Here is a 13,385-nt window from a genome sequence, read left to right as displayed (position 1 = left end):
CAAAATGTTTCTTGCAGTTAACTTTGAATAACCTGTTATGTAAGGTATTCAAGGGACTTCAAAAGCTCTTGAAGTACTAGCAAGTAAAATTACATTCTTTACGGCCTTTATAGCTACTGACATTTTGTTGAAATTCCAGGAGCACCTCATGCAATGGGAAAATGATGCAGAAATTATATTATTTATATGTTAATACTAATGTAGTATTTTTGATATATAATCATTAAAAATCAGAACAAAAGGGAAAAAAGCGTCTGTCGAAAGTGCCCTAAATGTGAGTGTCGGAAGTACCCCAAATGCGCATGTTGCACTTAACTATATTTTATGCAAGTTAGAAACACTGCACACAGATGATCCAACTACCCGTGATTGCACAACTTTCAGCTGTATGGTGTCCACCATCAGTACTGAACAATACAACCTTTACATCCAGACAAGAGCTTAACGAAACATACTCAAATTTTATAATGGCCCTTGAAATCTCACATACTTCTCCACCTTTCACGTCAAATTAATCTACTAATTTTTAAACTTTTACAGATATAGGCCTACATTCCATTTCACTCAGCACTGATTATGCCAACACACTCACTTCCAGGTAGAATTGACAGCGTTATAACATTAGAAGTGTCGGTATTCCCCAACTGTCGGTCTTACCCTGATTGACTATGTCTCAATGTGACCAACAGCTGGAACGAAAAATCAGAAAATAGCCAAAACGTGGCATGATATTTTGCCATCCTCATAAATGTAATTCATAAGTTTGTAATTTGGTCGTCTGTACAAATGTACACACCATGCTTTTCCATACTCGTATAAAATTACTCGATATGTACCGAGTTTAAATTAAGTACGCACACATTAAGTGAAAATAAAGTTGCCTAAGGTTAATAAAATAAAATAAATTTGCTACTTTCTTTCCAGCAAGAGTTCTTGTACATGAATGGGCTCATTATAGATGGGGAGTATTTGAGGAATACGGATATCCTGGAGACAGCATGTACCCATATTTTTATAAAAATCCTTATGACACTTGGGTTCCTACTGGTTGTAACAGTAGCGAAATATCTGGCGAGTTGAGGACAGTGTAAGTAATGTTTTCTTTTAGTTTCTCATATTGTTATTAACTAAATATTTAGAATAACATAAAATTATCTTATTTAAAATAATGTTGTTCAGTGTCACGTATCATGTAGTTTACGAGTTTACCAATAATTTAGAGGTTAAAAGTTCGATAAGTAGTCGAAGGCTCAGGCAGTAAAATTAGTGAAATAGTAAATACAAATATTGTCATTTCTGAGAACTTATCATATTCCAGATTACATTTTTTACAAGTGTCTCATCTGTATTACTGTTATTGAGCTTCTATGATATAGGCTTAAATGATCTATAAATACGTATAAAACATATATAGTATGTATACTTCGCGTACATTTTTATAACTACTATTTTAGTTTTCTTGTGACACATGTTTAAATGGTTTAACTCTTCCTATCGTCAGGTTAGGTATCGTCAGGTTATGCATGTAATAGGAAAACATATTAACATTTGAGGCATAAAGACACTTAACTCTGTATTGTTTAAGGAAGAATAACACATGCAATCAATTTCGTGAGTCACGAAACGTACTGAACCTAGTGCCGAAAAATATTCAATTAAATCATAACTTAATTCAGGCTTTCCTTGAGAATTTTCAAATAAACATTTTGCTTGAGGTTGAAATCAATCAAGGAAGAGAATAGGGCGGAAATCAGATGTGGCAGTAAAAGTAGATGCTTCTGCCTGTGTAATTCCTTGGTGACAGCGGTGATGGATGATAACAGTTTCTCAAAATGGCCTTCTACAGCACTCGATTATCTCTGGAGTACAAAAATTAAGGTAGTTGACTCTTGTAGCTCACTTTTGAATTGTGAATTTACCTCATGTTTCAGTTTTATTTCACAGTTTTTCGACCCTGGTTCAGTCAGACAAGTTTGTGGTGGACATTTTGTTTCCGTGGGTTTTCTCGATAGTTCTCCGTTTCCCTCCACATTGTCATTTCATCAATTACTTCATAATAATTCACTTTAATGAATTATTCGCCCACTCTACCATAAAAGATCGTAATAGCAAAAAGTAAAACTAAAAATGTCATTTCATTTTTTTCCCCACATTGACTTCGGTACATTTGTGACACCTAATCATCTAACTACGTTGGAGGTCCGTGAGGTTCACATAATTTTCGATTCCTCTCTCGCGCGCTCTCCTGTTGAAACTTCAACGATGACGAAAAACACAGGGATAAGAAAGACCAGTCTTTTCGCCATAATGTAGTCTGAAACAGCGAAAATACTGTAGTTTAAACATTATACTATTAGACCCTACTGCAGAGGACTAAGTCAAAGTAGCCGAGTTTAATACCCAGACATTGTTGGGTTGACCACGTTATGTCTTTTGATATAGTGTACGTGGGCATCATTACTCTTGATTATGGCCTTGCATGGGTGTTTTCACTGAAGCAAAGTACTTTAGGAAACATATATGCCATTACTTTTTCCACGTTACACAATGTCTTGATGCAGCAAGAAGAAATGATTTCCTGTTTTAATTGGTTGGCATCCACCCAAAAGAAATAAAAACTGCTACAAAAGATTAAAAGAGAATACATCAAGCACAATAGGAAAATATATTTTTAACCGACTTAAGAGGTAGGTTCCCAGTTTTACCTGTATTTAGGTATATTTGTTTAACATATATATTCGCGATTCGATATATTTTTAAGAAATCGAAAAAGCTATTTGCGATTAAGGTTCTTATGTATAACATGTTGTAAACGTTTTAATAATTAAATATTTATTTAAAAAAATAATTAATTCCTGCAACGGCTGCAGAAAAATATAATGAAATATGCGAGTAAAAGATAATCAATAAAGCAAAGTGAGTTGTATATAACCATTGAATCAAAATCATTTTTGTAGACAATTTTCTGTGATAAATGTTTAGTGATAAATGTTTAGGTCATTGACAACGTTAAGACTAATACCGGTCAACTTTTGTGAATCTGTGAATTCTTGATCTGTGAATAGAGAACTTGCATATTTTATGAAATTAATGAACACTAGGTGATAAACTTTATTTTTCAAGAAGGAGCTTTCATCTTGATAAATGTGTGCTCAGAAACAAAGAATAACTTAAAACACAGACTGATGAATGGCATTAAATTAAATACTTATAAACATTTAAATTTGCGAAGGTATTCCTTTATAAAATACTCTGTTGCTTGGTTCATACTAAAGTAAATAAGTATATTTAATATATAGGCTATAAACAAACCTAACCTAACACAGAGTGATTTTAAACAGTTCATATACAGGTTGATTCAAGAATCGGAAAATTTTGAAAATTAAATAATTTCATGAAAATATTCTTTTAAAATTCTCTCTCTCATTTAATAGTAAAAATAATGCCATTTTAAAGTGCATAAAGTACAATCTATTTTTTCGGATATTAAGTTAATCTTTTGAAGGATTCATTTACAAAATTGTCATCAATAGTAAGACTATCCGTGGCTTTGGATTGATTATTTTAACGAAAGAAACACTGTCCAAAGCTTAAAACCCTTCTATAATTTTTAACTGTTTCGGATATTTAACATATCCTTTTTCAGACACTATTGACAATAAATGAAACCGTTACAAATTATAGAAGGGTTTTAAGCTTTGGCCAATGTTTCTTTTGTTAAAATTGTCATCGCATAACATGATCGTCGTTTTTCAGTTCCTGAACGATCTTCAACTTGTGAAGATGGCTTGAGTTGCTTTTGAGTTTAACTTGTGTGGATGGCATTGCAAGTTATGTACTAATATTCTTCGAATACTTGAGCTATGCAACTGTAGAGATGCCGACGGACTGACCGACGTGGACTTCTTATAATAGCATCTCGTGCAGCTTGGACATTGTCTGGTGCACGAGCAGTCCACGCATGTTCTGGAGGCTTCTTTTTCATTACCGAACCAGTTTCCTCGAAATTATGTATCCATGTTTTAATTGCATGGGCTGATGGGACATGATCGTGGCGTTCTAAATTAAAATAACAGCTGAATTATCTACGTGTCCCCTCCATACTGCCATTGATCTTGTAAAACGCTTTGATCGCTAAAGCACGTTGCCCACCACTCCAAGTATTCATGGTAACTAAATGGCAGGGTGTCGTTGATAGCCTGGCGTACTTTGTTCAGTGTTGCCAACACAACTTTCAAAATTTCCCGTTTCTTTGAATATGTAAACGCTCAACCGGCCTATGTGACAGGAAATGGAAACTGGCCTCTGTAATGATATCTACTGATATTGTACTGTATCTCTCAAAAATAATTTTACATTATCCTAAAAGGGCCTCCTATTTTACGTCTATAAATGGCTATAAGCATAGAAGTTTATTAAATTTTGATAACGCTAGTGGTTATTACGTGATACTTAATCGTGAGTGCAAATATTAATTTAATGTGCAATGATTTTTACGACAGACTCCTCATGTCAGTACCTATAGGGCTATCTATCTATTTACATATTTATATACTAGCCTTCGGCTAGGTAAGGATTTCGCTCTCACATTTCACCCTTCCTTCCTTCTTTCTCCCGGCAAGTATATGTTCACCCTTCCTTCTTTACTAAAAATTTAAACTCCTTAGAATTCATATTTCAACCAAAGAGAAATGACAAAATCGCATGTCGACTCAAGTGCTAACTGAGTTTAAAAATTCACTTTGAATGGTTCACCATAAGCACCTCATATACCAAGTATCATTTCCCAACATGTCTCTAATCTTAAGGAATTTCTTGATATGACCATCTTATTATAACAATTGCAACATCTACCCTTTTTCCTTTCCTTCTAAAGAAACATCCAAAAACGCTTAAACATGTAACATCTATGAAAAAGCCGAAGGGGAAATATCTTGTACGGGAAATATCCAAAGCCGAAACTCACGTCTTAATTATTGTAAATGAAAAGTCTAAATACCAAATTTCATGTTTCCAGTCTTAACGAATTTCAAGATATGACCATTTTATTTTAACAATTCAGACCCTCGTTTTTTTTCTTCTTTCCTCTTTTCTTCCCTTGTAGAGGAAATGCTTAACAACGCATAAATGCATCTTTAATTATCCTATAATAAATGAAAATTTTAAACACCAAATATCTCTCATCTTAAAATATTTCAAGATATGACTATCGTGTTTTGAACTTGTAGCCCCTCCCTTTTTCTTGCCACCTGTTTTCTTTCCTACTAGGGAAAATATTAAAAATAAGTGAAACAGGTATCTAATTCTTTTGAAGGGAAGATATATATAGCAAATTTCATGTCTGTACTCTTCAGAAACTCGGAGTTATGGACATTATACTATAAAATTGCCACCAATACTCCCCCCGTTCCTCGTCTAATTTCCAAAAATTCTTGTTACCCTACACCAGAAGCCCTATGTGTTGTCCTAATTTCACGTTTCTGAGCATTGATCAGCCAGGCATTCGTTCACTCAGGATTTCTTCTTTTATACAGTATATGAAAATATATTCAGCTACATGTCAATTCATAATGCCTCATATGAGAAATATTTTTAATTTTTATTGTTCCCTTAATTATTTTAGATCTAACGAACAATGTACTCAGGGTGAGGACGGAAAATATAATGATGATTGCAGATTTTTCCCAAATCCTGAAGAAAACCAGAATTCAAATGTCTCCTTAATGTACATGCATAATTTATCTGAGGTAAGTTCTAGTTCAGATGAATTCCTTTAATTGCGATAATATGATCTACTCTGTATATTACCTAACGTTAATTTTTGTTGGAGTTTATATCTTGGTTCATAGTTTATAACATAATGATCACGTAAATATATAAAGCATGTTTAGACAATCATGTTACTAAGATGTTGTTTCGCTTACTACACATCCCCATTGATTAAACTGTGTCCTCTTACTGTACGAACTTTGCTTATTTAATCTATTCTAGAAATATTATTTTATAACAAACTTTTACTTTCTTTCTTAGATTATTTTATATTCGATGTTCTGTGAATGTTTTGACGAAACAAAATACCGCTTATGCCAGTAGTAAAAGTGCCCAGATATGAATAAAAATTATAATTGAGCCATTTACACTAATTTGAAGATGCCGAATATAATCAAATTATTTTGAGAAAAAGGCACCTATTAGACTACGAAAAGAATGATATCAAAGTTGAAATATTTATATTTACTTATATTGTAACTTCAAAGTCATTTTTCTTGTGACCCCATGGACAAATATATTTAAAAATAGTTCCATTGCATTCAGCAATCTCAACTTACAGTTAGTTAAACAAAAATGCGCAATTAAACTTATGCCTCGTCTCGTCTCTATTCTCGCCTAATAAATGAGACAAAAGTTGATACAAAAAGTATGTTTTTCTTTAAAAAAAAATGGAGGCGACATTAGAAAGATAAGGAGTTCTCGTCTCTTTTTCGACACAAGAATCGAGATGAGACGAGATATTTTACAAATCATTTGGGTAACATTTGTTCACTCAACTTTTAGGTCTCAACACTGTATTTCTGTTACGTGATTTATCGCATGAAAACTCATAAACTGAAGATACGGACACAATGAAGATCTTTTTTCAGCGTTTAAAAATACGTGAGCTTACACAATATAATTTAATAATAAATATAATACAAATGCAGTTATATTTTTCGTGGACCTCTTGAAACACGGAAGGATTCTGTTAAATTTGATAAGAAATTAAAAGATCAAAGCATACATTTTGTATATACATTTATAAAACGAAACGAGAAGCGGAAAACTTTTCCAGAATAGAAACGAGACGACACGAGACAAAAAATATTTCAAGAATAGAGGACGAGAGGAGACTTCTACAAAATTTTCGAGAAGGGACAATTAAATCTTATTTTCCATCTTCCCTTGTTCCGTGGACAACATTAAAAATTACATTTATCAAGGCATATATGACGCTTTCAGTGCATAAGAGAATTATGTCCACATGTTTGGCCATTTTAGACCCATTTCAACTTTAAGATCTATCTGAAATTTCCTCTAGAGCATAAAATATATATGTCCAGATATTTTAAAATAACTCAATTACAATGTAAATAAAGTGTTATTTTTCGATGTACTTAAGCGCACCGTACATATTTTATATCTGTCTTCTTCACAATTGTGGAATAATACTTCATTTCCTTAGACTCTTAATGCCCCATATCATATATTGAACAAATTAGAAAAATGTAGTGTCAGTAAGGATAACGTCAGTATCATATAAAAAGTATTGTAATATTTGGTAGAGTAACCATACATACGTAGTTTCCTCACTTTTTAATAATAAATTTCGTCATATGTGTACAGTAATAACTAATTACAGTTCAAATATTAAGTTCCTTTTGGATATTTGACGGTTTGTAGGTGAATTTGAAGAAACCCAGAGTCCAAGTGTTCTAGGGTGATATGACCCAAGACACTTGCGGTCAAGGAATATGTGTAGGTTTCTCTTAGAGACCAGGCGTCTTAGAGAGTTGTAAGAACGAAGGAAGCTGTCAGAGACCAGGCATCCTAGAGATCTGTAAGGGTGTAGGAGCTCTCAGAGACCAGGCGTCCTAAAGATTTGTAAGGGTGAAGGAGTTCTCAGAGACCAGGCGTCCTAGAGATTTGTAAGGGTGAAGAAGTTCTCAGAGACCAGGCGTCCTAGAGATTTGTAAGGGTGATGGAGCTATCAGAGACCAGGCGTCCTAGAGATTTGTAAGGGTGATGGAGCTCTCACAAGTAAGGGACCATATGGTTGTCGCGCAAATCAGATGCAGACATACGCCATCTGATTGAGCATGAAAAAATATGGAGAACACAGAAATTTAAGGTGCTAAGGGCCATAGGGAGCGGAGCGAGGAAAGAGGAAACATTGAATGTCGGCAAAATTGAAGAAAGTCAGGAATGATGGGAAAAGTTAATTTCGTGCAAACAGGGAAAGAAAGTCAACCAAAAAGAAAGAAACTAAACATAACAAGGGCATCAAGGACGAAGAAAGATCATAATCAGGGTTGACATCCGGGCTGCAGTGTTGCCAGCGCTGCATAACATTGATATGGAAGGTATAGCACAGTATAGCAATTCATGCACAAGGAAAAATATTAGTGACACAAAAGACAATTTAAAAGACTCTGTACACGTGCGTAAAAAGGTTTAACGATAGTCGTGAGTGAATAATGTACATGAGGGAGGATAATTATAGACATGAAAGTGAAGGGGTGCACGTGATAACACAGAAACGAAAGTGTTTGGGAGCATCGTTCCATGATGATGATGATGGTCGCTGAATTCCCCTATGTGAAAGCTTATGCAAGCAGATCAGCGATATGACCAAACGGGATTTGCAAATCTTCCTGGAAGAAGTTTTGTGGCCCGATCTTTAGGGTAAGGATCGTATTTTGCTTTTGGTTGACTCCTGGACTCCAAACAAGGATGACACTCTTTACAACATGACAGTTCCTGACGGTGTTCAGTTCTACAAAAAGCTGATTCCTCTTAAATGTACAGGCCTTATACAACCTGCTGATGTGTTCTTCGTTTGTCCATTCAAAAACATGGTGAAGTTCATCACAGATACGTTAGTGTTCTCCAGTATTAATGTGTGACAACGTGAGAACTTTCTCCGCCTTCAGTCATTTCTTCATTACCAGTTTTCCTCTAGGCGATTCCAAAAGATGATACGCTTTGCGTTTTTCAAATGTGGCTACTCCAATGAACATCCTGGACAGTTTGAAACACCTTCCGCATATTGCTTTGAAAAAAGACTAGCAGAGGAATGCTGCAGAGACGCGTGTGACCAGCTCGCTTTCATCCGCTGTGCTCACTGCGAGAAATGTTTGTGTTGACCACGCATTCATTCGTGATCTTCACGTCAACTGCAATTAAACTACAAATGGTGCGTACTGTTCTCTATTTTCCTCCATTTGTATTCACGCGGGAGTAATATTCACTCACGACTACGTTAAACCTTTTTACGCACGTGTACAGAGTCTTTTCAATTGTCTTTTGTGTTACTAATATTTTTCCTTGTGCATGAATTGCTATACTGTGCTATACCTTCCATATCAATGTTATGCAGCGCTGGCAACACTGCAGCCCGGATGTCAGCCCTGATTATGATCTTTCTTCGTCCTTGATGCCCTTGTTATGTTTAGTTTCTTTCTTTTGGTTGACTTTCTTTCCCTGTTTGCACGAAATTAACTTTTCCCATCATTCCTGACTTTCTTCAATTTTGCCGACATTCAATGTTTCCTCTTTCCTCGCTCCGCTCCCTATGGCCCTTAGCACCTTAAATTTCTGTGTTCTCCATATCTTTTCATGCTCAATCAGATGGCGTATGTCTGCATCTGATTTGCGCGACAACCATATGGTCCCTTACTTGTCAGAGACCAGGCGTCCTAGAGATTTGTAAGGGTGAAGGAGCTCTCAGAGATCAGGCGTCCTAGAGATTTGTAAGGGTGAAGGAGCTCTCAGAGACCAGGCGTCCTAGAGATTTGTAAGGGTGTAGGAGCTCTCAGAGACCAGGCGTCCTAGAGATTTGTAAGGATGAAGGAACTCCCAGAGACCAGGCGTCCTAGAGATTTGTAAGAATGAAGGAGCTCTCAGAGACCAGGCGTCCTATAGAGTACTGAGCATATGATCAGTTTACAACTGATGGATTTTGCCTCGAGGTGTCCGTTTATATAGCCAGTCTTTGGATCGAAGACTTCGAAAGAATTCTCTTCGTATACCTTCGGTCCCCTTCGTGTTCTATCGGTGATGACGGCATTCGTCTGCTGCTTAATGGTGTTTGTGTGTACGTTTTATTTAGTAATACAGGATGCTTCCAATATGAAAGAATATTGCAATATTGTCAATCTATTATGTTTGTTTCTAGCTTTGAACCTTTAAATAAGTTACATTGTTATTATTATTTTGCAGAGGGCAGATTTTTGTTCAAAAGACACACATAATATTTTGGCGCCAAATAAACAAAATATATTATGTGGATACAGAAGTGTATGGGAGGTGCTTGAAAAACACGATGATTTTAAAACACAAACTGAAGCCGTTACTCTACTACCTGTGAATATAACTGTCGTCCAGCCGTTGCAGTCTACATCAGCATTAAATTTATACCTTCTCTTAGATGTATCAAATGATGAACAGGTATGTAAAAGATACGTGATTAATTTTGGAATGAATTTTCCCATTACGACAAAAAAAAAATCGTTCTTTTATTAGTTTTAGCAAGTATTTGTTACAAGTACACACCGAATTTACGTAACTTTCAGTAGATTATCACATAACCCAGGATTCATGTTTATATATTCTCCCTTTTCTTAAAATAATTGAGGTCCCAAGATTATGGTCCTAGATATAGGTGCTGGATATACCTGTGCACACTAACAGAAAAGGTTGATTCTTCTTTTCTTCTTCAATTGACATGCATTCTAAAATTTTATCTCTTATTCTTTCACTCACTGAAATACAGTAATATTTTATGGACTTTTAATATATTTAAAAATCAATAAAACGATCATCTGAGAATATATTAGTCATAGGGTGGGTGAGATTTTTATTAACTATGTGCACAGTTATATGAAAATTCTTGCTTTAATTATCTTTGTGCATATTTATATGAAAAGTTGTGACCGCCTACGCTTCTAGGTTAGGGTAAATATTAATTATAATAATGAACGACACAGTAGAATAATGGAAGCTGCAAGAAAACGAGAAAATCCCCACACACGGAATCCATTACCACAGAACTCACTTGGGGTAAAGTGAGATCAAACAAGGAACCCTACTTTTCACCTTATTTATTGATCCAAATACGAATTAGTGTTTTTTTGCGAAGATATGAGAAATTATAAACGCTACAAAATATTATTTTAAATGCATATGTACTAAGAACTATAGTCATCATGATCGGATAAGTCTTGTATAATCGTATAAGATATATACTCTCTGCTTGCAATTGTTTTTTTTTTTTTTTAAGAAAAAAAATTCAAGTGAAAGGCCGTAGGAGAAACAAATTGTCTATACTTAAATTGTGTATTTTCTTACGAGTGCACAAAGTATCAGCTAGTATATAGCATTGTTACTTTAAAAATGTATGTTTCTGGTAAAACAAATGGAATGAGTAGCTCATGCTTGATAGGGGTGATCTGCAGAGGGGAGGTGTTACACCATTTAAAGGTGTTTATTGCTGCAGACAATTCATATTATGTTTATAACCACAATTAATTTGAACTAAATACACAACACAATTTTCGAAAGGCAGTTTCAATATTAATCATGACAATTCCTTAAAGCAGCCGGTGTGCCGCGAGGAAATCGAAACAAAATTATTAATTCTATAGCAACCAAATTGCAAGACATAGGAAAAATTTTCATTTTTGTATTTCACATTACTATGAATATCTACCATGGAAAAATTACTGTAATTGTAATGTATAGGAAAGGAGAGCAAAGCGGATCACTTAACTTCAAAGGCCTCAAATGGCAACTAAAATTAAGACTAGGAAACCAAAGTTTTGAGGAAATATTTTATGATTATTAAACTTTCAAATAACAATACAATAGTAAGGAGAATTGCATATACATAAATGATATTGCTTAATTACTGAACTACTGCAATTTATTCACTTTGCCCCACCGGTCGGGCAAAGCGGATCATGATAGTGGGGCAAAGTGAATAAGCAAAAATTCGTACATTAAAAGTCAGGGTTTAATACAGATATGCAAAATAGAAATTGTATAGAAGAACAATATATGTGTACGCAGTCTAAGATAATAAAAGAATAACATCTAGATGAACTGCTTTACCTACCAGAAGATTAAAATTTTTAATATTTTGTTAGTATTAGCCTAACACATATAAATATAGAATTAAGTCTAGACAAAGCTTGCATACACATGATCCCTAAATATGTTTAAAAAGCTTAAGTTCATAGAAGTATTTTTTCTTATCAAGTAGGCATTTAGTATCTAGTTTCTTTGAATCTATAGTAACCCTAGTGAGTACAATCTACGTAGTAGCAAACAGATTGAAAAAAAAAAACAATAATAAGGCTTAGGGCAGAAAATAATATCACATCACACGCTTGGTTTGCACAGATCACAAATGTAAATGTCTTGTCCCTTATAATAATCGGTACATATTTCGTGAAACCATGACAGACAAATAGAACACTGAATCTAGTCTTCATTAAGTGGATCTGAATAATATTCATGACAGAACTTGCATTGGTAACTACCGTCTCCTTCTGGTGATTTTGAAGGTTTTTTCTTTTTAATTCCAGATATACTTGGTAGAGCTATAGCCGCAGCAAAACATTTCTTCTTGCAGGAGAAGCTTGAATGGTAGATTTCCTTCTTTTCTCTGGTAGTTCATTTACGGAAGTTGCACTAGTACTTGGTTCGGTAGACATAGTACACTTGCTATACTTCTTCGCACTCTTCTGTTTTAAACATTCCTTGATAGGGGTACTCGTTAGTTCCTCTGCACGTAGAGACCTCGAACTTCCCCCCTCCCCGAACAAAATTTCACCGTACGCCACTGTAGTCATTAGTACTGAACATGTATGGAACATTTTACGTAAATTGATTAGAGGCAAAAAGTGGAGAAGCAAAGAAACAAAGAACTGAAGTTAATTAAAATCATTTTAAAAGATGTAAAATCAAATGAATAGTTTCTTAACAGTGGTATAGAATTACATAGTTTAATATAGGATAAGTTGCGTTAATAGCCGCTGCGATTATTTAACTGAACTCCTATCCTAACCCAACTTACTACTACAACAACTACTGATGTTACTCTACTACGACTACCACCACTACTACTACTATTACTACTGCTATATTTTTGTTCGGCGAGTGTTAACGGAACAAATTCAATATGAATTTCAATATTCAAATTAGCTGTGTTGCAACGTATACCACATTTAATGTAAATACCACATTTAATGCCAAACAAATGTTCTAAAACAGTACTGCAATATGCTTGGGGCAAAGTGAATCGCTATTCGCTTTGCCCCTTCTAAAATTATTATCTTTGCCCCACACTACCACATGAGACCAAAGACTGTCTACAGCATATGGACGACGTATTTACGATAATTTTCAAACATGATAACAAACTTAAGATCCCACCCTATCCATGCATAGTGTGTTCGCAAAGATTCTACCGAATAGTAAGAAAATATTTCAAAATCCTTACCTCTTGAATTTTTTTTAGCAAAATGCGTATTTTCTTTTCTTCTCTCTCGTCGAAACAACAACACGTACACACAAAACACTAACGTGCTTCTCTTCTTTCACTAGTGACGTCATAAACTGGGGCAAAC

The 13,385-nt window shown here is 34.7% G+C and overlaps 1 protein-coding gene across 1 annotated transcript in view; it reads left to right on the top strand.

Annotated features, from left to right (window-relative positions):
- The window catches only part of LOC145664093 (calcium-activated chloride channel regulator 1-like), a 103,363-nt gene that overhangs the window by 38,649 nt on the left and 51,329 nt on the right, over positions 1 to 13,385 (top strand). Inside the window, exons 4-6 of the mRNA XM_081730442.1 lie at positions 925 to 1,087; positions 5,624 to 5,747; positions 9,976 to 10,203. Coding sequence (XP_081586568.1) covers positions 925 to 1,087; positions 5,624 to 5,747; positions 9,976 to 10,203 — 515 coding nt within the window. The remainder of the gene's footprint in view (positions 1 to 924; positions 1,088 to 5,623; positions 5,748 to 9,975; positions 10,204 to 13,385) is intronic.

Source organism: Thermobia domestica, chromosome 11 (genome assembly GCF_964235325.1).
Source record: "Thermobia domestica chromosome 11, izTheDome1.hap1.1, whole genome shotgun sequence".
Taxonomy (NCBI): Eukaryota; Metazoa; Arthropoda; class Insecta; order Zygentoma; family Lepismatidae; genus Thermobia; species Thermobia domestica.
The sequence above is the reverse complement of the archived record's forward strand: the minus strand, read 5'-3'. Positions and strand labels throughout refer to the sequence as shown.